Below are 22,767 nucleotides of genomic sequence, written 5' to 3'. Positions count from 1 at the left end.
GCTGGGAAGATCTCCTGGAGAAGGGCATGTCAACCCATTCTAGTATTCTTGCCTGGAGAATCCCATGGACAGAGGAGCCCGGCGAGCTATAGTCCATACAGTCACAAAGAGTTAGACACAACAGAAGTGACTTAGCATGCAGGCGCACATGGTAAGAGCGGAAACAGTGCTGAAAACTTTTGTGTTTTGAATGGTTCCAAGCATAGTGTCATCAGTGACATATGTGTTTCCTTATGTTCCCTGCTTGCAATACATACTTGTTGATGGTATATTTCTTTCCACAGTAAGAGGTGACAGTTCAAATGTAAATTCACATGGAATAGAAAATAACTCTTATCTGTGTATAGAACTTCTCAACTTACAAGATACATCTGAGAATTATTATTTGTAAGCTGAAGGACAGAGAGAAGGGCTCATGAGGCACTGAGATGACTTTGCAGAATCGCTTTGAGCTGAAATAATAGAAGAATCTAGATTTCGTGTAGACAGAACACTGATTTCTCAATACATTACACACCAAACATTGCTCTATGGGTGTTTAACAGGTGACAGGCACTAGGTGTCTGTAGAGATGGAAATTATCTTGGAAAAAAATTTAAAAAAGGCTTGAAACAAGAACTGAGACAAAAGTGACAAGGACATGCTCCACAGTAAAATAATCATTCTTTCTTTGTTGTAAGAAATTCAGATCAAATTAATTTTGTGGTTAATGGATATCATTATTTTTAAACTTATTTGTAGATAATTCAGGACATAGGAACGTATTACTTCCTAAATGGATGTCCTCACACCTCCCAACAACGTGACTGAATTTGCTCTCTTGGGGCTCACACAGAATCCACATTTGCAGAAAATGCTGTTTATTGTTTTTTTGCTCATTTTCCTATTTACTGTGCTGGCCAACCTGCTCATTGTCATCACCATCTCCCTCAGCCCCACACTTTCAGCTCCCATGTACTTCTTTCTCATTCATTTGTCCTTCATAGATGGCATCTTCACCTCTGTCACCACCCCCAAACTGATAACTGACCTGCTGTACCAGAGGAAAACCATCTCCTGGAGTGGCTGCCTGATTCAAATCTTTCTGGAACACATAATGGGAGGTTCAGAGATCATTCTTCTCATTTCCATATCCTATGACCGCTATGTGGCCATCTTCAAGCCTCTGCACTACACGACCATCATGAGACAGGGGCTCTGCCAGCTCCTGGTGGTGGTGGCCTGGCTCGGGGGCATCGTGCATGCCACCGTGCAGATTCTTTTCATTGTTAACTTGACCTTCTGTGGTCCCAACGTCATTGATCACTTCATGTGTGATTTCTTCTCACTGCTGGAACTCGCCTGCAGTGACACCTACAGGCTTGGCATCATGGTGGCAGCTAACACTGCAGGAATGTGCTTAGTGTTTTTTATCATGCTCCTCATCTCCTACACAGTCATCCTGCACTCTCTGAAATCCCACAGCTCTGAAGCACGGCACAAAGCCCTCTCTATATGTGGCTCCCATTTCACGGTAGTGGTGCTCTTTTTTGGTCCCTGTATATTCACCTATATGCGTCCTGTGGTCACCTACCCTGTGGACAAATTTGTGGCTATGTTCTTTGCAATCCTCACTCCCATGTTAAATCCCATCATTTACACAGTGAGAAACACAGAGGTGAAAAATGCCATCAGGAGTTTGTTGAAGAGGAGAGTGATTTAGGCTGTTCATGCTGCCAAGAAAGTGATTGTTTATATACATTCAGAGGGTAAATGTATACATACATACATTTACCTGTTGTAAAGTGTGAAAGAAAATTAAGAAATTTTGTAGATCATTAAAAGAAAGAGAGAGAGAGAGAGAGAGAGATCCAGGAACTAACACTTGTTGATTTTTAATCTTGGCTAGGCATTATTTTAAGCATACTGATATGTTAATGTACACTGCCAAAGTTTCAGTGTTCATAGGTTCAAAATGGGCAATGAAAAGAACATTAAATCCACAGTTTGATGATTGTAGAGTAAGAAGTTTTTCTCCAGTCTTACTGCTGCTTTTTCAGATTATTTATATATGTTACTTTGATGAAATTGGCTTTTCCATAGGACCTTAACCTCATTTTTCCCCCCATTTTTACTTACCCTGTGGTAAAGCAAACATTGGATAGAAATATTGGGTAAATGCATGGTGAAGAGGGAGTTGAATGAAGAAATAATAGCTAAATTTTCCCCTGCACTATGGATTTATCAAAAGCAAAATGAGTGTCACTGACAAAAGAAGGAAAGAATATTTTACAATCTATCTCTAATTCTCTTTTTAATAGAGAAGTTAAAGCAGAAATTTTGAAATTACTCTTAATTTGCTCTCTTTTTCTTAAATATCCCTATGGCTCACATTTTTTATTGAATATAAAGAAAACATTTTCATTTTTTTACACCAAGACTTGAGGAACCAGTAAACATCTCTTGCAAATCTCAACAGAAAAGCATATGGTCAATTTCCAAACCTGTTGCTCTGTAGATCTGATTCATATAAGTACATTATATGAACCCTTTATTATCTACCAGGTACATTCACTTCAGTTGATTTATCCACAGCCAAAACTGGTAGTTTCATTATCATTGTTCCCAATTTACAGATAAGCAAATTGAAGCCAAGACAGGTTTACTGATTTACTTGCCTCACATCACACATGCTTCTCCCGTAAATTATGTCCAGAACCTATAACTCTAGAATGAAGTTTCCTTACAAACTTTCAACCTAGGCCTTCTAACTCAATTTCTTTCAAAGGAGTTGTCTGTGGTATGTTTTTTCACATGGATAAGAAAATTATCTGTGATCTTAATGATTTACCTCTTTTGTGACGATGGTGTTAATGTGTTGTAGCTTTGTCTCACATGTTATGATATACCTCAGCAGTACAAGTTTATTCATTTTTTGAACGTTCAAGTTATACCACTTCACTTTTACAAAGAAACATTAGTATGGTAATGGTAATCTAAAATGGAAAATAATCTCAAATAGAATATATATATATATATATATATATATGTATTATACATATATAGATATGTATATTTATAAATAAATTGCCTTGCTGTGCACTTGAAGCTAACCCAACATTGCAAATTAACTGTGCTTCAATAAAAAAAGAAATATTTAAAACCTCACCAACATTTGTATGATTATGGAGTCTTGTGTTGTTGGATTTTGTAAAAACAAAAATCCCATTTTTTTAAATTCGTAAAATCAAGTACTAATGTTGTTCTTCATAAAAACCAAGTGCTTAAAGTTAACTTCAGAAAACTAGGAATACCTGTAATGCTCCTCTATATACATGGTGAATACCAGGTCATCCTACATTATTAATAACTATAAACCTAAGTTTCTCTGACTACATCACAGAAACCCATTTTACTTATCACAGATGTCACTTTCTTAGACTCAATTATGAACTGGAGCTATTTATTCCATAATTTAAAAATACACTAATGCTTGAACATGGTACTGGTGTAATGGTATTTAGTAAATTGTGCATAATTATCTCAAATTCATAGGAAACAACACTTTTTTTCACAATGTCTAGGCCTGGAAGGTGATAGAATCAGCATTTAATCTATTAAATGGTCGTTTGAAATTTCTGGTGAGAATTAAACCTTTCAACAAATCAAGACTAAATGATATGTGGTTTATTATGAGGAGGAGATAAGAAAAGATGAGACTAAACCAAGGGCAGTGAATAGAAAAGTCTTGAGTAAATGTTTCTACTCTAAGACCAAAAGAAAGATTTGAAGATGGAAAATAAGACCAATGATTGTGTTTTAGGGGGCTATATCAGAGGCTCAATGGAGGAATGAGAAAATTAATGCTGCATGAATTAATATTTTTCAACAGAAAACTTGGAAGGTGTCAGAACTGATGAAGGATGTGTAGGCTATATGGAATCTCAGTGGGTGAAGTTTTGCTGGTTGTAAGTTTAAATCTCATTTTGAAATTCCTTTTCACTCATTCCTGATAATATCTCCTGAGGAGCAACTACTGTGTGACTACTTTTGATTCCTTAAATATATATATATATATCAGTCATAGTTATGTTTCTCCTAAAAAGTTAATGAGACAGAATGTCTGGATCTGGTGTATAAGGATACTTTGTTTTAATATGGAAGTTTTATTTGGTGAAAATTTTAGGAGGCATTAAGTGAGTGAAGTGAGTTCACTATTGTTGAAGGCCAACTATGAGACATACATTTTGACAGGTTCTTTACAAACTTAAACTCTCTTATCATAGGGACAGGTATTAGTTGATCGAGTTTCACTCCATTGTATGCAAGAGGGAAATGAAACTCAATAAAGTTAAGCAAGCATATGAAGTCTCTTAGAGTTGGATTCCTGTATTCACCCCACTTCACAGAACTCCTCCTGTCATGATGTGAAAAAGTCAAAACATGGATCTGACCACTGGCCACATTGTGAAGACTGTCATTGAGGCATTACTCTCTTCTGGGGGGTGGTGCGGGGATTCAGTTTCACTTTATTATTCTCTCTGCTGACCTTCAATTACCAGGCTACTCTCTTGACCCTTCTCTCTTGCTGGTATTCATGCTCAGTCACTAAGGTGTGACCCCTCCAGTGTCAAGGAAAAGTCATCTGATGATCTCTTTTCTGAAGACATATTACCTTCATGGGCATCATGAAAAATGGACTCAATAAATGGAATTCAAATGTCTGAGTTTCAAAGGAAGTGCCACTTGGGTGAAAGAAACACTTAGTTGAAAACAAGCAACTCAGTCATTGAGGAGACTGACATTCTGTTTGAGCATGAGATTATCACCTTGAATAGTTAAGTAAGTACTGTGTCCATAGGGCTTCTCACATTGCTATGCCATAGTGTTAACATGTATTACTGATAAAAAAAAAAGGGGGGGGGCCTCATGAGAAATTCACTTTCAGAAATTTTGATTATTTAGTTTATCCACACATAATTGTTCTGTTTATTCAGTGAGACAGAGAGTTATGGGACCTGCGTATACATGTTGAAGATAAAGGGTTATTTTTATGTGAAAATAAGATCCCAGAGGAATAGATGGATAATAATAATGTAAAATAAGCAGAGTGACAATATACAGCCTTGACGTACTCCTTTTCCTATTTGGATGTCCAGTTCTAACTGTTGCTTCCTGACCTGCATATAGGTTTCTCAAGAGGCAGGCCAGGTGGTCTGGCATTTCCATCTCTTTCAGAATTTTCCAGTTTATTGTGGTACACACAGTCAAAGGCTTTGGCATAGTCAATAAGGCAGAAATAGATGTTTTTTCTGGAACTCTCTTGCTTTTTTGATGATCCAGTGGATGTTGGCAATTTGAACTCTGGTTCCTCTACCTTTTCTAAAACCAGCTTGAACATCTGGAACTTCATGGTTCACATATTGCTGAAGCCTGGCTTGGATAATTTTTAGCATTACTTTACTAGCATGTGAGATGAGTGCAATTGTGCGGTAGTTTGAGCATTCTTTGGCATTGCCTTTCTTTGGGATTGGAATGAAAACTGACCTTTTCCAGTCCTGTTGCCACTGCCGAGCTTTCCAAAATGCTGGCATGTTGAGTGCAACACTTTCACAGCATCATCTTTCAGGATTTGAAATAGCTCAACTGGAATTCCATCACCTCTGCTAACTTTGTTCGTAGTGATGCTTTCTAAGGCCCACTTGACTTCACATTCCAGGATGTCTGGCTCTAGGTGAGTGATCACACCATCGTGATTATCTGGGTCATGAATATCTTTTTTGTACTGGAAGAATCACAAACTAGAATCAAGATTGCCGGGAGAAATATCAATAACCTCAGATATGCAGATGACACCACCCTTATGGCAGAAAGTGAAAAGGAACTCAAAAGCCTCTTGATGAAAATGAAAGTGGAGAGTGAAAAAGTTGGCTTAAAGCTCAACATTTAGAAAACGAAGATCATGGCATCTGGTCCCATCACTTCATGGCAAATAGATGGGGAAACAGTGTCAGACTTTATTTTTTGGGCTCCAAAATCACTGCAGATGGTGACTACAGCCATGAAATTAAAAGACACTTACTCCTTGGAAGGAAAGTTATGACTAACCTAGATAGCATATTCAAAAGCAGAGACATTACGTTGCTAACAAAAGTCAAGGCTATCATTTTTTCAATAGTCATGTATGGATGTGAGAGTTGGACTGTGAAGAAAGCTGAGCACTGAAGAATTGATGCTTTTGAACTGTGGTGTTGGAGAAGACTCTTGAGAGTCCTTTGGACTGCAAGGAGATCCAACCAGTCCATTCTAAAGGAGATCAGTCCTGGGTGTTCTTTGGAAGGAATGATGCTAAAGCTGAAACTCCAGTACTTTGGCCACCTATTCAAAGAGTTGATTCATTGGAAAAGACTGATGCTGGGAGGGATTGGGGGAAGGAGTAGAAGGGGATGACATAGGATGAGATGGCTGGATGGCATCACCAACTCAATGGATGTGAGTCTCAGTGAACTCCGGGAGTTGGTGATGGACAGGGAGGCCTGGCGTGCTGCAGTTCATGAAGTAGTGAAGAGTCAGACACGACTGAGAAACTGGACTGAACTGAATAATGTAAAAATATAATATTGTTAGTAACAGGTAAGATGAAAAATATTTTTAAAGAGTGTGATAAGGTAAGACTAGCTGGATATAGATCTGTGTATTTGTTTGCAGCACAGCAAGAGTTTTGGTTTGGTCTGGGTTTAAATAACCACATTATGCCCCTTTCTTTTATTTATTTATTTATTTTTTTTTCCCTAATGCGTATTTGAAATGTAGGCACTATCTATTACCACAAGATAAAAATAATTTCTTTTGGGGTGAACATTTCTTTCTGTTTTTTATACATAATGCATGAATACACGTAAACACATACATAGGTAGTATATTTGTGGTATTGCTATTTTAAATGAGGAGGTACTTAAGAAAACAGAATTTTGAAGAAAGGAAATTTAAGGGACAATAGTGGAAAAAAAAAAAAAAACATTGAGGAATACTGTCTTAACTTATATCTAAACCTTTAGGTAAGACCGCAGATTAACTTTAGAATGCTAGCAAAGGTCATCCAAACATAGAGGTTCGAGCATCACCGGTGATGATAGTATTCAGTAAAACTGAACATCTGTCCTCAGACTTCCCAGTAGCATGTGTTCAGCTACATTAACGAAACAGCTTGAATCCATGAAGTGTGTTGTAAATGCAGGGTACTGATTTTTATTTATTTTATTTACTATTAAAGGTAGAAAAAGAATGAAGACTATAACCCCAGCATTTCTAACCTGAAAACATGTCTTTTGAGAATACTAATTGCTATGCAGTGAGAAAGAATTTAGTTCTTAGTTTTATGTTTGAGGAACATTTTAAAATCCTTTGCAACATCAACTCTCCTGAGGATAGATATGACATAATGGTATTAACTGTCTTGAGAAATGTAAAGATCACCAGATTAGGAGACAGAAATATTTAACTCTGAAAAATAGGGAAGAAAGGATGCAGGGCTGTTGCTGGCCATGTGATGGGTGGGTCCCAGGTCCACTATGGGCTCAAGGTGTCCTAGCCAGCCTGATGGCAAGTGGGTGGGGCTGTGTCCTTGCCCAGCTAGCTGCTTGGTCTGGAGTTTTTCAAGACTGATGCCACCTAGGTGGTGAGTGGGACTGGGTTCCACCACTGAAATCCTAGGTGAGGGTTACAATACGATGCTCGTCAGCACCATGTCCTTGTCATGGGATAGCTGGCTAAAATGTTTGTTACTAGTATTTATGTTTCAAGGTGAATTGTAATTTTTCCCCACCTCTCTGGGAGGCTCTGCCCAATATCAACAAGCTGTCTGACTCAGGTTCCTCTCAGAGGTCTATTTCTTCTTGGACTATATGTGATTTTGTGTGTGACCCATAAGAAATCTTTGTTTTCTACAGGCCTTAGGTTCTCTGAAAAATAATCCTTATTGTCTTTCAAAGTCCTACAATTTAGGGGGCGTCTAGTTTTCCCCTGTGGCACAGATAGTAAAGAATATGCCTGTAATACAGGAGACCAAGTTTGGTCCCTGGGTCAGGAAGCTCCCCTGGAGAAGGAAATGGCCACCCACTCCAGTATTCTTGCCTGGAGAATCCCATGGTCAGAGTAGCCTGGTGGGTTATGGTCCATGGGGTCGCAAAGAGTTGGACACAACTGACCAATTAACAGTTTCATTTTTTTCACTTTCCATGTGTAGGAACCCTGGGCTGAATAGTACTATGTGGGGCTCAGATGCATATGCTCCTTTGGGAGAAGCTCTATAACCGGATTGCACCCCTTAGGTGTGTTGCCTGCCTGAGGTATGAGACTTAACTCTAGCCTGTATATCCAAGTCCTATTGGTCTTTGTGTAGTTACTGCTTTATGCCTTTAGTAACAGAATACCGGCTAGTCTTCAGGATGTTCTCATCAACAGTGGCTTCAAAAATAGTTGCAATTTTAGGGTTTCTATGGGAGGACATGAATTCAGTGTCTTTCTATTCCACCATCACAGCCACTTCAACTTCTCTGTCTGTCTTGGTGCCAGTGTCACATGCTTCAGATTACCATAATTTTATAGTATGTTTTAGAATGAAGACCTGTGATCATTTTGGTTATCTCGAGTCCCTTGACATTTCATATGAATTTTAAGATGTATTTTTTTATTTTTGCCAACAAAAATTTTGGGGACTTTTCACAGAGATTGTATTGAATCTGTAGATCTTTAGGTCATCTTGTTATCTTAATAATATGAAATATTCTAGTTCTTGAACATTTTTTCATCTATGTATACCTTCTCTAACATCTTTTGGTGATGTTTTGGAGTTCTTAGTGTGCAAGGCTTTTGCATCCCTGCTTATGTTTACTCAATTATAATAGTTTTTATCAATGCTGTTATAAATGGAATTTTTTCTTAATTTTTTTCCTTCTTTGTATTATTCAATGTAGAAATTCAACATCCTTTCATGGTAAAAATAATTTTTTTCATCAAATTTGAAGGAGAAAAAAGTACTTCAACATATTAATATAATAATTAAGATTGTGCAAGACAGACACACAGCTCACATCATACTCAATATCGAAAGTTTGACAAGCTTTCCATTAAAATCAGGAACAAGGCAAGAACTTACACTCTGACTACAACTTTGCAGCATAGTATTGGAATAAAAATTCTTGTTAAGTGTTTAGTGTTTTTACATATAAACCAGTTCATCTCTGAAATAAGATAATTTCACTTAATTACCGTTTACTTAGTTTTCCTGCCTGTAAGAGTGCTTCTAATGGAAGCCATTTTCTATCTTTTGGATATCATCTGAAGCACAACTTTTAGGTTTGGCCATGATTGATTACATTGCTCATGGTAGAATGGATGCCTCTTATTTCTATCACAGAACTCCATGTCTAGTCTTAGAAACACTGAAAAAGACATGCTGATTAAAAAAAAAAAAATTGCTTTGGGTAGTATACTCATTTTCACTATATTGATTCTTCCAATCCATGAACATGGTATATTTCTCCATCTATTAGTGTCCTCTTTGATTTCTTTCACCAGTATTTTATAGTTTTCTATATATAGGTCTTTAGTTTCTTTAGGTAGATATATTCCTAAGTATTTTATTCTTTCCGTTGCAATGGTGAATGGAATTGTTTCCTTAATTTCTCTTCCTGTTTTCTCATTATTAGTGTATAGGAATGCAAGGGATTTCTGTGTGTTGATTGTATATCCTGCAACTTTACTATATTCATTGATTAGTTCTAGTAATTTTCTAGTGGAGTCTTTAGGGTTTTCTATGTAGAGGATCATGTCATCTGCAAATAGTGAGAGTTTTACTTCTTCTTTTCCAATTTGGATTCCTTTTATTTCTTTTTCTGCTCTGATTGCTGTGGCCAAAACTTCCAAAACTATGTTGAATAGTAATGGTGAAAGTGGGCACCCTTGTCTTGTTCCTGACTTTAGAGGAAATGCTTTCAATTTTTCACCATTGAGGATAATGTTTGCTGTGGGTTTGTCATATATAGCTTTTATTGTGTTGAGGTATGTTCCTTCTATTCCTGCTTTCTGGAGAGTTTTTATCATAAATGGGTGTTGAATTTTGTCAAAGGCTTTCTCTGCATCTATTGAGATAATCATATGGTTTTTATTTTTCAATTTGTTAATGTGGTGTATTACATTGATTGATTTGCGGATATTGAAGAATCCTTGCATCCCTGGGATAAAGCCCACTTGGTCATGGTGTATGATCTTTTTAATGTGTTGTTGGATTCTGATTGCTAGAAATTTGTTAAGGATTTTTGCATCTATGTTCATCAGTGATATTGGCCTGTAGTTTTCTTTTTTTGTGGGATCTTTGTCAGGTTTTGGTATTAGGGTGATGGTGGCCTCATAGAATGAGTTTGGAAGTTTACCTTCCTCTGTAATTTTCTGGAAGAGCTTGAGCAGGATAGGTGTTAGCTCTTCTCTAAATTTTTGGTAGAATTCAGCTGTGAAGCCGTCTGGACCGGGGCTTTTGTTTGCTGGAAGATTTTTGATTACAGTTTCAATTTCTGTGCTTGTGATGGGTCTGTTAAGATTTTCTATTTCTTCCTGGTACATATACACAATGGAGTATTACTCAGCCATTAAAAAGAAAACATTTGAATCAGTTCTAATGAGGTGGATGAAACTGGAGCCTATTATACAGAGTGAAGTAAGCCAGAAGGAAAAACACCAATACAGTATAATAACAATATATATGGAATTTAGAAAGATGGTAACAATAACCCTGTGTACGAGACAGCAAAAGAGACACTGATGTATAGAACAGTCTTATAGACTCTCTGGGAGAGGGAGAGGGTGGGAAGATTTGGGAGAATGGCATTGAAACATGTAAAATATCATGTATGAAACGAGATGCCAGTCCAGGTTCAATGCAGGATACCGGATGCTTGGGGCTGGTGCACTGGGACGACCCAGAGGGATGGTATGGGGAGGGAGGAGGGAGGAGGGTTCAGGATGGGGAACACATGTATACCTGTGGCGGATTCATTTTGATAATTGGCAAAACTAATACAATTATGTAAAGTTTAAAAAGAAAATAAATTTAAAAAAAAGAAAGGAAAAAGAAAAAAAAGCACAATTTGAGGGTTGCAAGTGTTATTTGGAGCATAATGAGAACTTCAGCCTGAGACAGCACCTCCGATAGCTGAGAAGCTGCTCCAAAGAAATGGGAAGGGATGGTCATTATACATATGATTTAGGTGAAAGGGAGTTCATGCAACCAAGCATGTATTTTTGCAGAAGGTTTCTGCTAGTCACAAGGACCAGATCTCACCATGAAGGAACTTAGTGCTTTTCTAGATATGAGGAAAATTTGACTCATAAAATCAGTTCCTGAAAGTATCTAACCATCTGAAAACCTATTCTCAGTTTTCTCCTGAGGACAGAGTGCCTCACTCTCCATCCTGAACTCCCTTCAGAGTGTGTTGAAGGCAGAAGCATGTGATTTAATCCTTGTGGAAGTAAATGACAAATGTCCACCACAAGTACCAATTTGTAGTTGATAAGACTGCAACTACTTTATTAAGCTGTCTCCTTCTTTGTTGTCAAATCTATTGTAATAATATAAAATCCCTGCAAGGGAAAACTTTTATATGATTTCACCCATTTTATTAATTGCCATGACCTCACACATAGCATGGTGTGTGTGAGATTTAGTCACTAAGTCGTGTCTGACAACTTGCAATCCCATGGAATGTAGCCTGCCAGGCTCCTCTGTCCATAGGATTTCCCAGGCTCCTTTTCCAGGGTATCTTTCCAACCCAGGGATGGAACCTGGTCTCCTGCATTGCAGGCAAATTCTTTATCCACTGATCTACCAGGGAAGCCCCACCCATAGCATAGTTTACGTACTGAAATAGGCACACTAAATTCAATTTAATAATTGGTTACACATTTATATATCTATCTGAACTGATAGCAAATGCTTATATACTCAACCAAACACCAACGCAGAATGAATTGAGTACTAAAGAAAAAGAAAAAAAGGCTTCCCTAGGGGCTCAGATGGTAAAGAATCTTCCTGCATTGAGAGAGACCTGGGTTCGATTCCTGGATTGGGAAGATCCCCTGGAGGAGAGGATGGCAATCCACTCCAGTATTCTTGCCTGGAGAATCCCCATGTACAGAAGAACTTGGCAAGCAGCAGTCCATGGGGTCACAAAGAGGTGGACACGAGCGACTAAGCATGCAGGCAAAAAGAAAGAAAATCTTGCTATGGCAAGTGGGAAAATACATGATAAATTATTCTCCAATGGAATAAAATGTTCAGGCTGATATTTTGCTGTTGATGTCAGTAATCTGAAAATGTAACCATTTTTTTTTTTACCCTTGTCACATTTTTTAACATCAATGTGTGATGTGGTTTGTAGTATCTTTACATACAGATTTATTTTTTAAATTTAGTTAAAAATCCTAGTGATTTTAATTAATAAAGAATCAATCTTAAACATATTACAGTTTGTTCTATGATTTAATGTTAAATATTGTAAATGAATTTCCAGTGATCTTCAACTCTATTGGGAAAAAGATGATATCCTTTTAAGAACTGATATAAATTTTTAAGTAGGTCTTTTGTAAGGCTTAAAGCAGACATGGAATAAAGACAGCACAAGAATATCTTTCAAACTCTCAAGTCAACTTGTCTGTCTACACCAACTTGAGAGGATGAGAGGGACTAAAAAAATGACGGGTATTTTCTATTTTAAAGTTAGTAGGAGAAGAAATTACTTGAGATAAATTTCCCTTAGAAATAGCTGGTTTCTTAGTATGGAAACACAGAATTGGCTGGTCTTTCCAATAAATTATCTTAACATGATAAGTATTTTTTTTCTCCCCTGTGCACTGTGGAATTTCTTTTTAATTATCTATAGTATAAATAAAAACAATTTTTGAACAATCAGAAGACTCTTTGGAGAAAATGCACAGATAGTTGAAGGAAATAAAATACTTCTTTAAGTAATAACACAGCTTTCAACTTCTAGATGAAAGAATTCCAAGATTTATGAATAACTTAAAAAATCTTTCTTCAGACTGTGAACAAGCCTCCACAATATAAGACTAACTAACGTGAATCAGGCTTCACAGTTGTATAATTTTCATTATTAGTTAAGGAATTAAATTGTTTTGAAAGAAAACAGATTCAGATTCTAGTTTTATCACTTAAAAATTTGTGACCTTACTTGAAATTAATGAGATGTTCTGAATCTTATTTTCTTCAAATGGAAAATGGGGATTCCTATTCTTGTTACTGTGAATGTTAAAAGTGATACATTGAACTGTGAGTATATGACTGGAATCCACTGTAGGAGTTTCAAGCAATGCAGGGATATAATGGAACAAGAATTAAAGAGAACCATTGGACTGCTTTAGGATAACAAGTTGTCAGAAGCCAGAATTTTCATGGACATACTTGAAGGAGGCTGCCAAAGTGACCAGGAAGGAAATGGGGTAGGGACAATCAAATCTATGATACATTTTGAAAGCAGAGACAACAAGCTTTGCTAAAGGTAAGGATAAGTCATGGGAGATCAATAAATGAATAAATAACACAGTGAGCTTTCTTGTCTGAGCAGTGACATTGAACAAATGCAGTAGCATTTAATGAGATGGAGAACACCTTTTTACTGTGCAACCCTTTAAATTATGTATCTAAAGTGATGCCCAACTGCAGATGTCCAAAATTGGAGATGCTGCTGCTGCTTCTAAGTCACTTCAGTCGTGTCTGACTCTGTGTGACCTCATAGATGGCAGCCCACCAGGTTCCCCCATCCCTGGGATTCTCCAGGAAAGCATCCTGGATGGGTTGCTATTTCCTTCTCCAGTGCATGAAAGTGAAAAGGGAAAGTGAAGTCACTCAGACGTGTCTGACTCCTAGTGACCCCATGGACTGCAGCCTATGAGGCTCCTCTGTCCATGGGATTTTCCAGTCAAGAGTACAAGAGTGGGTTGCCATTGCCTTCTCTGAAAATTGGAGATATTGCATACAAAATTTTTACAATTATTATAGAGATGAGAACAATATTGGACTGCATCAGTATTTATTGGTCAGGAAATGGGAACATCCAAATAAAGATTTTCAGAAAGAAGTCTCAGTGAGTTCTGAGATAATCTAGGGGAGTGATCTTCTAAATTCATAGTTTGATCTTTTCACAGTGAATCCTTCTGTTAGTGCAGGAAATCTGGGTTTTATTCTTGGGTTGGGAAGATGTCCTGGAGCAGGAAATGACAACCCACTCCAGTATTCTTTCCTGGGAAATTCGTTGAACAGAGGAGCTTTGAGGCCTACAGTTCATAGGGTTACAAAGAGTTGGACTTGACTAAGCAGCTAACACACACACACACACACACACACACACACACACACGTATTAAACCCTTTGTGACTTTATAAATGATGTACCTTTTCATGGAATTCCTTTGCCATCTTTTCTTGTTCTATCAATTTTACTTTAAAACTCAACCAAAGTGTTGCTTATTTTTGGAAGACTTCTCTGATTCTGTCAACTTGCCTGTCTGAAATTATGTGACAAATTATGGGGCACACTTTATCTGCATTTGAAATAAGCTTTAAATGACTTATTCTGAAATTTTCATTCATCATATCTGGAAATCAGTTCAGATATCATCTTCAAAGACAAAGCTTAAACTGAAAGATCTGCCATCCTTGAAAGACATGATTTAAATAGGAAAATGTTTACGTATTACATTCCTGCCCAGACTGGACTTTTCCCTTTTGTTGATATGATCCAAGTTGTTTCTTAAGATTTTCTCTCAGAGGACAGGGTTTGATAACTCCTGTTCTACACAGTGATTATCCTGGTGGTATCCCTGGAGATAAAGAGTCTACCTCAAAATTATGATTAAGGTCCCAGTGAATTTAATTAGACAGAAATCACCCTTGGAGATGCACCCATTGAATGACTCAGTCATACATGATGTAGTTAAATGTAGACAAAGTGTTTATGGTGCTTTGTGCTTACCTCATAGAGTGTTTGTAGCAGTAATCACATGACAGTTTCCTCCTGAATTGAAATCAAAATGTAATAAAGTTTATATGTGAAATTATTCTCCATCCTTTACAAACTCAAAGTTGAACAATGCTGTAAGAAGACAGGAAAGCAGAACTGATTGAGACTCAAAATCTTGTGAAGGCTATTTCACTTTCACTGGTATAAGAACAAATAGCAAAATTTTATGTGAAGCAATACATCACGGTTTGATGCTTTCTCTCTCTCTGATTAAAGTGTTGCTTTAACATGTTTGTTACCAAGACAAATTCCCACAACTGAGAAAATTCTGAGTTTCTTTTTATAATCAAGATTCAGAGCATTCAAGTAAGAGTGCATTTATATTAATTTTGAAAACCTCAACAACTTGAAAAGTAATACTTCTCTGACTGACTGAGATGAAGTAGGCTTTCTACAGGCGTGGAGTTGGTCACATGGAGCCAGTTCAGGCCCGGTGATGGTGCGTGTATCTCGCTGTCTGTTTCCAGAGGGGGCATCAGTGCGTGAAGGATGAAGAGAAGGCAAGAGAGCCTAGAACGTGGGCTGAACACCATTCTCCTTATGCAGGTAGCCCAGAAAGTGCATTGAAACACAAAATGCTGAACAAAGCTTTATGTTTTCCAAGGGTACATTGGTGATATAAGAATTAACTTTTTAAGAGTTTTCCTTTGTGATTTTCATGTCAGGAATCATTTGTGAGTATTAAATATGTGAAGATTGATTCTATTCTGTAACACTCTTTCTGGATACTTTTATATTCTAATGATCTGAAATCAGTTTACCTTTGCGAGGACATTCTTAAAGATTAATTTCAGGTGTAATTATTTGAGGATATTATCATGGGCAGATATTTGTAAGTCAAAAGATAGATTCAATTAATATGTTATCTAAATGCTGTTTGTTCATCTGTCAAAAAAAAAAAAAAATAGATAGCACCTGTAGACCTGATTGAATAATTTTCAAGAACCTAAGCTAATGCTCTAATAAGCAAGCCATTTCTTCAGTTTCTACTTTTCTGTTCACAAGTGAGCTTCAGCATTTGATCATATGTTTTTTTGCCCATTTAGGGATAGTCTTTACTTACTTGTTTATATATTTATAATTTTATTTCATTTATTAGCTAATTGTTTAGAAGTATTTATTCAATTTAGATATAACTTTTTGTATATCAGTTAAAATTTAAATAATTTCCACAAGCTATTTTTGTCTATTGTTGTGGTATCTTTTCCTAAGTCCTTAGACAAATTTGAAATTGTCAAGTATATCTATTTGGGATTTTGATGATTGATTAAGAAGATTCTTCCACACCAAAATGTAGAGAGTAACATCCTTTATTATATGGAAAGTAAATATGAGGTAAACTTTGCTTTGTTTTTCCATTAAACCTTTAATTTGTGTTTATTTTTATATAAGTTTTCTCTATATGTACAATTAGCTTCCATATGAAAAGCTAGTTTTGGCACCTGATTTATTTAATAATATGTCATTTTCCCACATATGTCTCTAGTCACTTTCTTCTGAATTAGTCTGTAAGTTTGTTGATGTTAGGAATAATGCTTTAACAAGCTGTGTGTTGTAATATCTGAAAGTATTGGTGCTTAATAATCCATACTGCCTAATTCTTGAAACAACAAATCAGTTCACGATTTCAGGAAGCCACTATCAATAATGTGTACATCCAGGGGATTATGAGCTGAGATCTGCAATAAGACAAACAGAAGTGCCCATGGAACAAAGTAACAATGTGACTGAGTTTGTCCTCTTGGGGCTCACTCAGAGCCCCTGGGGTCAGAAGATTTTATTTGCTGCATTCTTGCTCATTTACATTGCCACAATGATGGGCAATGTACTCATAGTCATCACTGTGGTGGCCAGTCCAACCCTGGATTTCCCTATGTACTTCTTCCTTGGAAATTTATCATTTCTGGATGCTGTTTATTCTACTAACTTCATTCCGAGTATGATTAAAAGCTTCATTTCTGAGAAGAAAACCATTTCCTTCCAAGCTTGCATGGCCCAGCTTTTTATGGAGCACTTATTTGGTGGTGCTGAGATTTTACTCCTGGTGGTCATGGCCTATGACCGCTATGTGGCCATCTGCAAACCCTTGCATTATTTGACAATCATGAATCAGCGAGTGTGTGTTCTGCTACTGCTCTTGGCCTGGGTTGGTGGGTTTTTGCATGCTGTCCTTCATCCTCTTTTTGTTTACAACCTTCCATTCTGTGGCCCAAATGTCATGGACCACTTTTTGTGTGACATGTACCCTTTGTTAAAACTAGCCTGCACTGACACTCATATCATTGCCCTCACAGTGCTGGCCAATGATGGGGCCATCTCTGTGGTCATCTTCATGCTCTTACTCATCTCCTATGGGGTCATTCTATGCTCCCTGAAGAATCTTAGTCAGGAAGGGAGGCTCAAAGCCTTGTCCACATGTGGCTCCCACATCACTGTGGTGTTCCTCTTCTTTGTGCCCTGTATTTTTATGTATGTGAGAACTCCTTCCACTTTACCTATTGACAAATTCTTGACTGTGTTTTACACTGTTGTCACCCCTATGCTGAATCCTCTAATCTATACTCTGAGAAATGGAGAAATGAAAAATACTATGAAAAAGCTCTGGACCATAAAAAGAAAATGAGGCACATGGGAAATGTATCACATATTTTCAATCAAGACTTCCTCTTCCCAGGACAGACATGTGTGATTATTTAATTTAGTAAATGTATCCTCATGTTTAATAACTTGGGCATGATGAATGTATTTATTATAAGAATGCTTCCAATGATTAAAATATGCTTTTAAATATTTCATAATTTTCTAGTTCAATGGATATATTTTGTTGAAAATATTTTTAAGATATCCACAATTTCTTTGGGAAAGATGTATTGTTTGGGTTAAAATGTCTCTTTTGAGACTACAGGTTTATATTCTATATGATGAGTTAAGCTATAATTAATACCATACATTTATTTAATTAGGGGAAGATTTTCACATGTTTATCTCTTAAATACTGTAATCTTATTCAAAATTAATAGAGTTCATTACAAATAGTGACAGACTCTATTTCTTGGGCTCAAAAATCACTGCTGATGGTGACTGCAGCCATGAAATTAAAAGATGTTTGAGGAGGAGCCAAGATGGAGGAGGAGTAGGACGGGGAGAACACTTTCTCCCCCACAAATTCATCAAAAGAGCATTTAAACGTTGAGTAAATTCCACAAAACAACTTCTGAATGCCGGCAGAGGACATCAGGCACCCAGAAAAGCAACCCAACTTTTTGAAAGGAGGTAGGAAAAAATATTAAAGACAAAAAAAAGAGACAAAAGAGGGAGGGACGGAGCTCCGTCCCAGGAAGGGAATCTTAAAAAGAGAGAAGTTTCCAAACACCAGGAAACCTTCACACTGCCGAATCTGTGCCGAGCTTTGGAAGCACAGAGGGCAACATAACAGGGAGAAAAAATAAATAAACAATTAAAACTTGCAGATTGCGAGCCCTACGGTAACTCCCCCAGTGGAGAAGCAGCGCAGACGCCTGCACACGCCATTAGCAAGTGGGGGCTGGGCAGGGAGGCGCGGCGCGGGCTGCATCACTGAGAGTAAGAATCTGGCCTGAATACCCTGAGCGCTATCTGAGCGAAATAATTTGGGCTAGCAAACCAGACTGTGGGATATCTACCACGCGAAAAGCCAGTCCTAACCTAAGACCGCCAGGCCCGCACACGGAACAAAGGACTGAACAGAGAGAGCCGGCTGCAGACCTTCCCCCTCCGGTGACAGGCAGCCAGAGCCAGAAGGGGGCAATCGCAGCCCCAGAGAGACATTATCTATAAAACTGTAAGCAGGCTTCTTTGCTAACTAAAACTTCTTGGGGGTCTGGATGGTCAAAATCTGCCTGAGAAGGTGTGCCGGTTTTACACCCAGATAACCGAGTGGCGGGGAGGCGTTAAGTCGCAGCATTGGCGCTCGCCAAACACCTCATCACCTGAGCTGCTCGGACCTGGGAAGAGCACAAAACGCAGGCCCAACTGAGTCTGCGCCTCTGAGGACTACCCGAGTGCCTGAGTCTGAGCGGCTTGGACCTGGGAGGTGCATGCAACCCAGGGCCGGCCTCGGATTGTTCCCAGCAGAACAACCTAGAGCCCGAGCAGTGTGGGCAGGGTGGCTACATGCGCTGTGAGTGGGGGCAGACCCAGGGTGGCTGAGGCACTGCGAGCCCACACCAGTGTTATTTGTTTGCAGCATTCCTCCCTCCCTCCCCACAGCGCGACTGAACAAGTAAGCCTAAAAAAAAAAAAAAAAAAGTGTCCTCCACCGTCCCCTTTGTGTCATGGCGGAAACCAGATACTGAAGAGACTAGCAAACAGAAGAAGATATAACAGAGGGAAACGCCTTGGAAGCTACAGGCAATAGACCAAAACCCTGTGGTTACTACTGACTACATAGGAAGGGGCCTATAGATCTTGAGAAATATAAGTCTGACCAAGGAACTAGCCAAAAATTAACTGAACCCACAACAACACCAAGAAAGTCCTAGATATATTTTTATTATTTTTACGATCATTCTTTTTTTTTAATAAAAAAAAAATTAAGTCCTCTATTGTTCCTTTAATTTTCACTTTTATAACCTATTACTTTGCAAAAAAAAAAAAAAAAAAAAAGACCTTATTTTTTTCTTCTTCAGCAAACTTCATATATATATATTTTATAATTTTTTGACCTTGTTTTTTTTTTCTTCTTTTCTTTAACATTGTATTTTTGAAATTCCAAACTCTACTCTAGACTTTTAATTTTTGCTTTTTGGTATTTGTTATCAATTTTGTACCTATAGTTATTTTTTATATAATTTCTGTGACTTCTTTTTTTCTTCTCTGTTTCTTTCTCTTCTTCTTCTATATAACATTGTATATCTGAATAATATCAATTTTGTACCTGTATTTTCTTTATAATTTTTGTGACATTGTTTGTTTTTGTTTGTCTGTTTTCTCTCTTTATTTTTCTTCTTCTTCTTTTTTTTTTAACATTGTATTTTTGAAATTCCAAACTCTACTCTAGATTTTTAATTTTTGCTTTTTGGTATTAGTTATCAATTTTGAACCTGTACTTTCTTTACAATTTTCGCGACCTTGTTTGATTTTGTTTGTTCGTTTTTTCTCTCTTTCTTTTCCTTCTTCTTTTCTTTAACATCGTATTTTTGAAATTCCAAACTCTACTCTGGATTTTTAATTTTTGCTTTTATGTATTTGTTACCAATTTTGTACCTTTAAGAACCCAATCTTCAGGACCCATTTTTCACTAGGGAGCAAGAATACTGGCTTGACTGCTCTCTCTCCCTTTAGACTCTCCTTTTTCTCCACCAGGTCGCCTGTGTCTCCTCCCTAACCCCTCTACTCTACCCAACTCTGTGAATTTCTGTGTGCTCCAGACGGTGGAGAACACTTAGGGAACTGATTACTGGCTGGATCTGTCTCCCTCCTTTTCATTCCCCCCTTTTATCCTTCTGGCCACCTCTGTCACCTTCCTCCTCCTTCTCTTCTCTGTATAACTCCGTGAACATCTCTGAGTGGTCCAGTTGTGGAGTGCACATAAAGAAGTGACTACTGGCTAGCCCACTCGCTCCATTATTGATTCATCTCATCTCATTTGGGTCACCTCTAACTCCCTCCTCCCTCTTCTCTTCTCCATGTAACCCTGTGAACCTCTCTGAGTGACCCTCATCGTAGAGAAACTTTTCATCTTTAATGTAGATGTTTTATCAATGGTGCTGTATAGAAGGAGAAGTTTTGAAACTACTGTAAAAATAAGACTGATAACCGGAAGCAGGAGACTTAAGTCCAAACCCTGACTTCAGGGAACTCCTGACTCCAAGGAACATTAATTGACAGGAGCTCATCAAATGCCTCCATAGCGACACTGAAACCAAGCACCACACAAGGGCCAATAACTTCCAGGGCAAGACATACCAAGCAAATTCTCCAGCAACAAAGGAACACAGCCCTGAGCTTCAAGATACAGGCTGCCCAAAGTCACCCCAAAACTATAGACATCTCATAACTCACTACTGGACATTTCATTGCACTCCAGAGAGAAGAAATACAGCTCCACCCACCAGAACACCGACACAAGCTTCCCTAACCAGGAAACCTTGACAAGCCACCTGTACAAACCCACAGCGAGGAAACGCCACAATAAAGAGAACTCCACAAACTGCCAGAATACATAAAGGACACCCCAAACTCAGCAATTTAAACAAGATGAAGAGACAGAGGAATACTCAGCAGATAAAGGAACAGGATAAATGCCCACCAAACCAAAAAAAGGAGGAAGAGATAGGGAATCTACCTGATAAAGAATTCCGAATAATGATAGTGAAATTGATCCAAAATCTTGAAACTAAAATGGAATCACAGATAAATAGCCTGGAGATAAGGATTGAAAAGATGCAAGAAAGGTTTAACAAGGACCTAGAAGAAATAAAAAAGAGTCAATATATAATGAATAATGCAATAAATGAAATTAAAAACACTCTGGACGCAACAAATAGTAGAATAACAGAGGCAGAAGATAGGATTAGTGAATTAGAAGATAGAATGGCAGAAATAAATGAATCAGAGAGGATAAAAGAAAAACGAATTAAAAGAAATGAGGACAATCTCAGAGACCTCCAGGACAATACTAAACGCTACAACATTCGAATAATAGGGGTTCCAGAAGAAGAAGACAAAAAGAAAGACCATGAGAAAATACTTGAGGAGATAATAGTGGAAAACTTCCCTAAAATGGGGAAGGAAATAATCACCCAAGTCCAAGAAACCCAGAGAGTCCCAAACAGGATAAACCCAAGGAGAAACACCCCAAGACACATATTAATCAAATTAACAAAGATCAAACACAAAGAACAAATATTAAAAGCAGCAAGGGAAAAACAACAAATAACACACAAGGGAATTCCCATAAGGATAACAGCTGATCTCTCAATAGAAACTCTTCAAGCCAGGAGGGAATGGCAAGACATACTTAAAATGATGAAAGAAAATAACCTACAGCCCAGATTATTGTACCCAGCAAGGATCTCATTCAAGTATGAAGGAGAAATCAAAAGCTTTTCAGACAAGCAAAAGCTGAGAGAATTCTGCACCACCAAACCAGCTCTCCAACAAATACTAAAGGATATTCTCTAGACAGGAAACACAAAAACAGTGTATAAACTCAAACCCAAAACAATAAAATAAATGGCAACAGGATCATACTTATCAGTAATTACCTTAAACGTAAATGGGTTGAATGCCCCAACCAAAAGACAAAGACTGGCTGAATGGATACAAAAACAAGACCCCTACATATTTTGTCTACAAGAGACCCACCTCAAAACAGGGGACACATACAGACTGAAAGTGAAGGGCTGGAAAAAGATTTTCCATGCAAATAGGGACCAAAAGAAATCAGGAGTAGCAATACTCATATCAGATAAAATAGGCTTTAAAACAAAGGCTGTGAAAAGAGACAAAGAAGGTCACTACATAATGATCAAAGGATCAATCCAAGAAGAAGATATAACAATTATAAATATATATGCACCCAACACGGGAGCACCACAGTACGTAAGACAAATGCTAACAAGTATGAAAGGAGAAATTAACAATAACACAATAATAGTGGGAGACTTTAACACCCCACTCACACCTATGGATAGATCAACTAAACAGAAAATTAA

General features: G+C 37.6%; 2 protein-coding genes across 2 annotated transcripts; both read left to right on the top strand.

Moving 5' to 3' along the window:
• The first annotated feature begins 775 nt into the window (after positions 1-775).
• Positions 776-2,157, top strand: LOC133243898 (olfactory receptor 4C3D-like). The gene is made up of 2 exons (XM_061410623.1): positions 776-1,694; positions 2,111-2,157. The coding sequence occupies exons 1-2, from the start codon at positions 776-778 to the stop codon at positions 2,155-2,157; spliced, it is 966 nt and encodes a 321-aa protein (XP_061266607.1).
• A 14,612-nt stretch (positions 2,158-16,769) lies between these two features.
• On the top strand, positions 16,770-17,693 carry LOC133243926 (olfactory receptor 4A15-like). Its single transcript, XM_061410635.1, has one exon. The coding sequence runs from the start codon at positions 16,776-16,778 to the stop codon at positions 17,691-17,693; it is 918 nt and encodes a 305-aa protein (XP_061266619.1). The 5' UTR covers positions 16,770-16,775.
• The last annotated feature ends 5,074 nt before the right edge of the window (positions 17,694-22,767 follow it).

Source organism: Bos javanicus, unplaced genomic scaffold (assembly GCF_032452875.1).
Source record: "Bos javanicus breed banteng unplaced genomic scaffold, ARS-OSU_banteng_1.0 tig00002723_1, whole genome shotgun sequence".
NCBI classification, from domain to species: domain Eukaryota; kingdom Metazoa; phylum Chordata; class Mammalia; order Artiodactyla; family Bovidae; genus Bos; species Bos javanicus.
The sequence above is the reverse complement of the archived record's forward strand: the minus strand, read 5'-3'. Positions and strand labels throughout refer to the sequence as shown.

Bases quoted from the DNA above. Each gene is read 5' to 3' on its own strand.
- LOC133243926 (XM_061410635.1), top strand. From the start codon at position 16,776: ATGGAACAAAGTAACAATGTGACTGAGTTTGTCCTCTTGGGGCTCACT.
- LOC133243898 (XM_061410623.1), top strand. From the start codon at position 776: ATGGATGTCCTCACACCTCCCAACAACGTGACTGAATTTGCTCTCTTG. The intron at 1,695-2,110 runs TGATTTAGGCTG...TTCCCCCCATTT, and splicing joins GAGTTTGTTGAAGAGGAGAG to TTACTTACCCTGTGGTAAAG.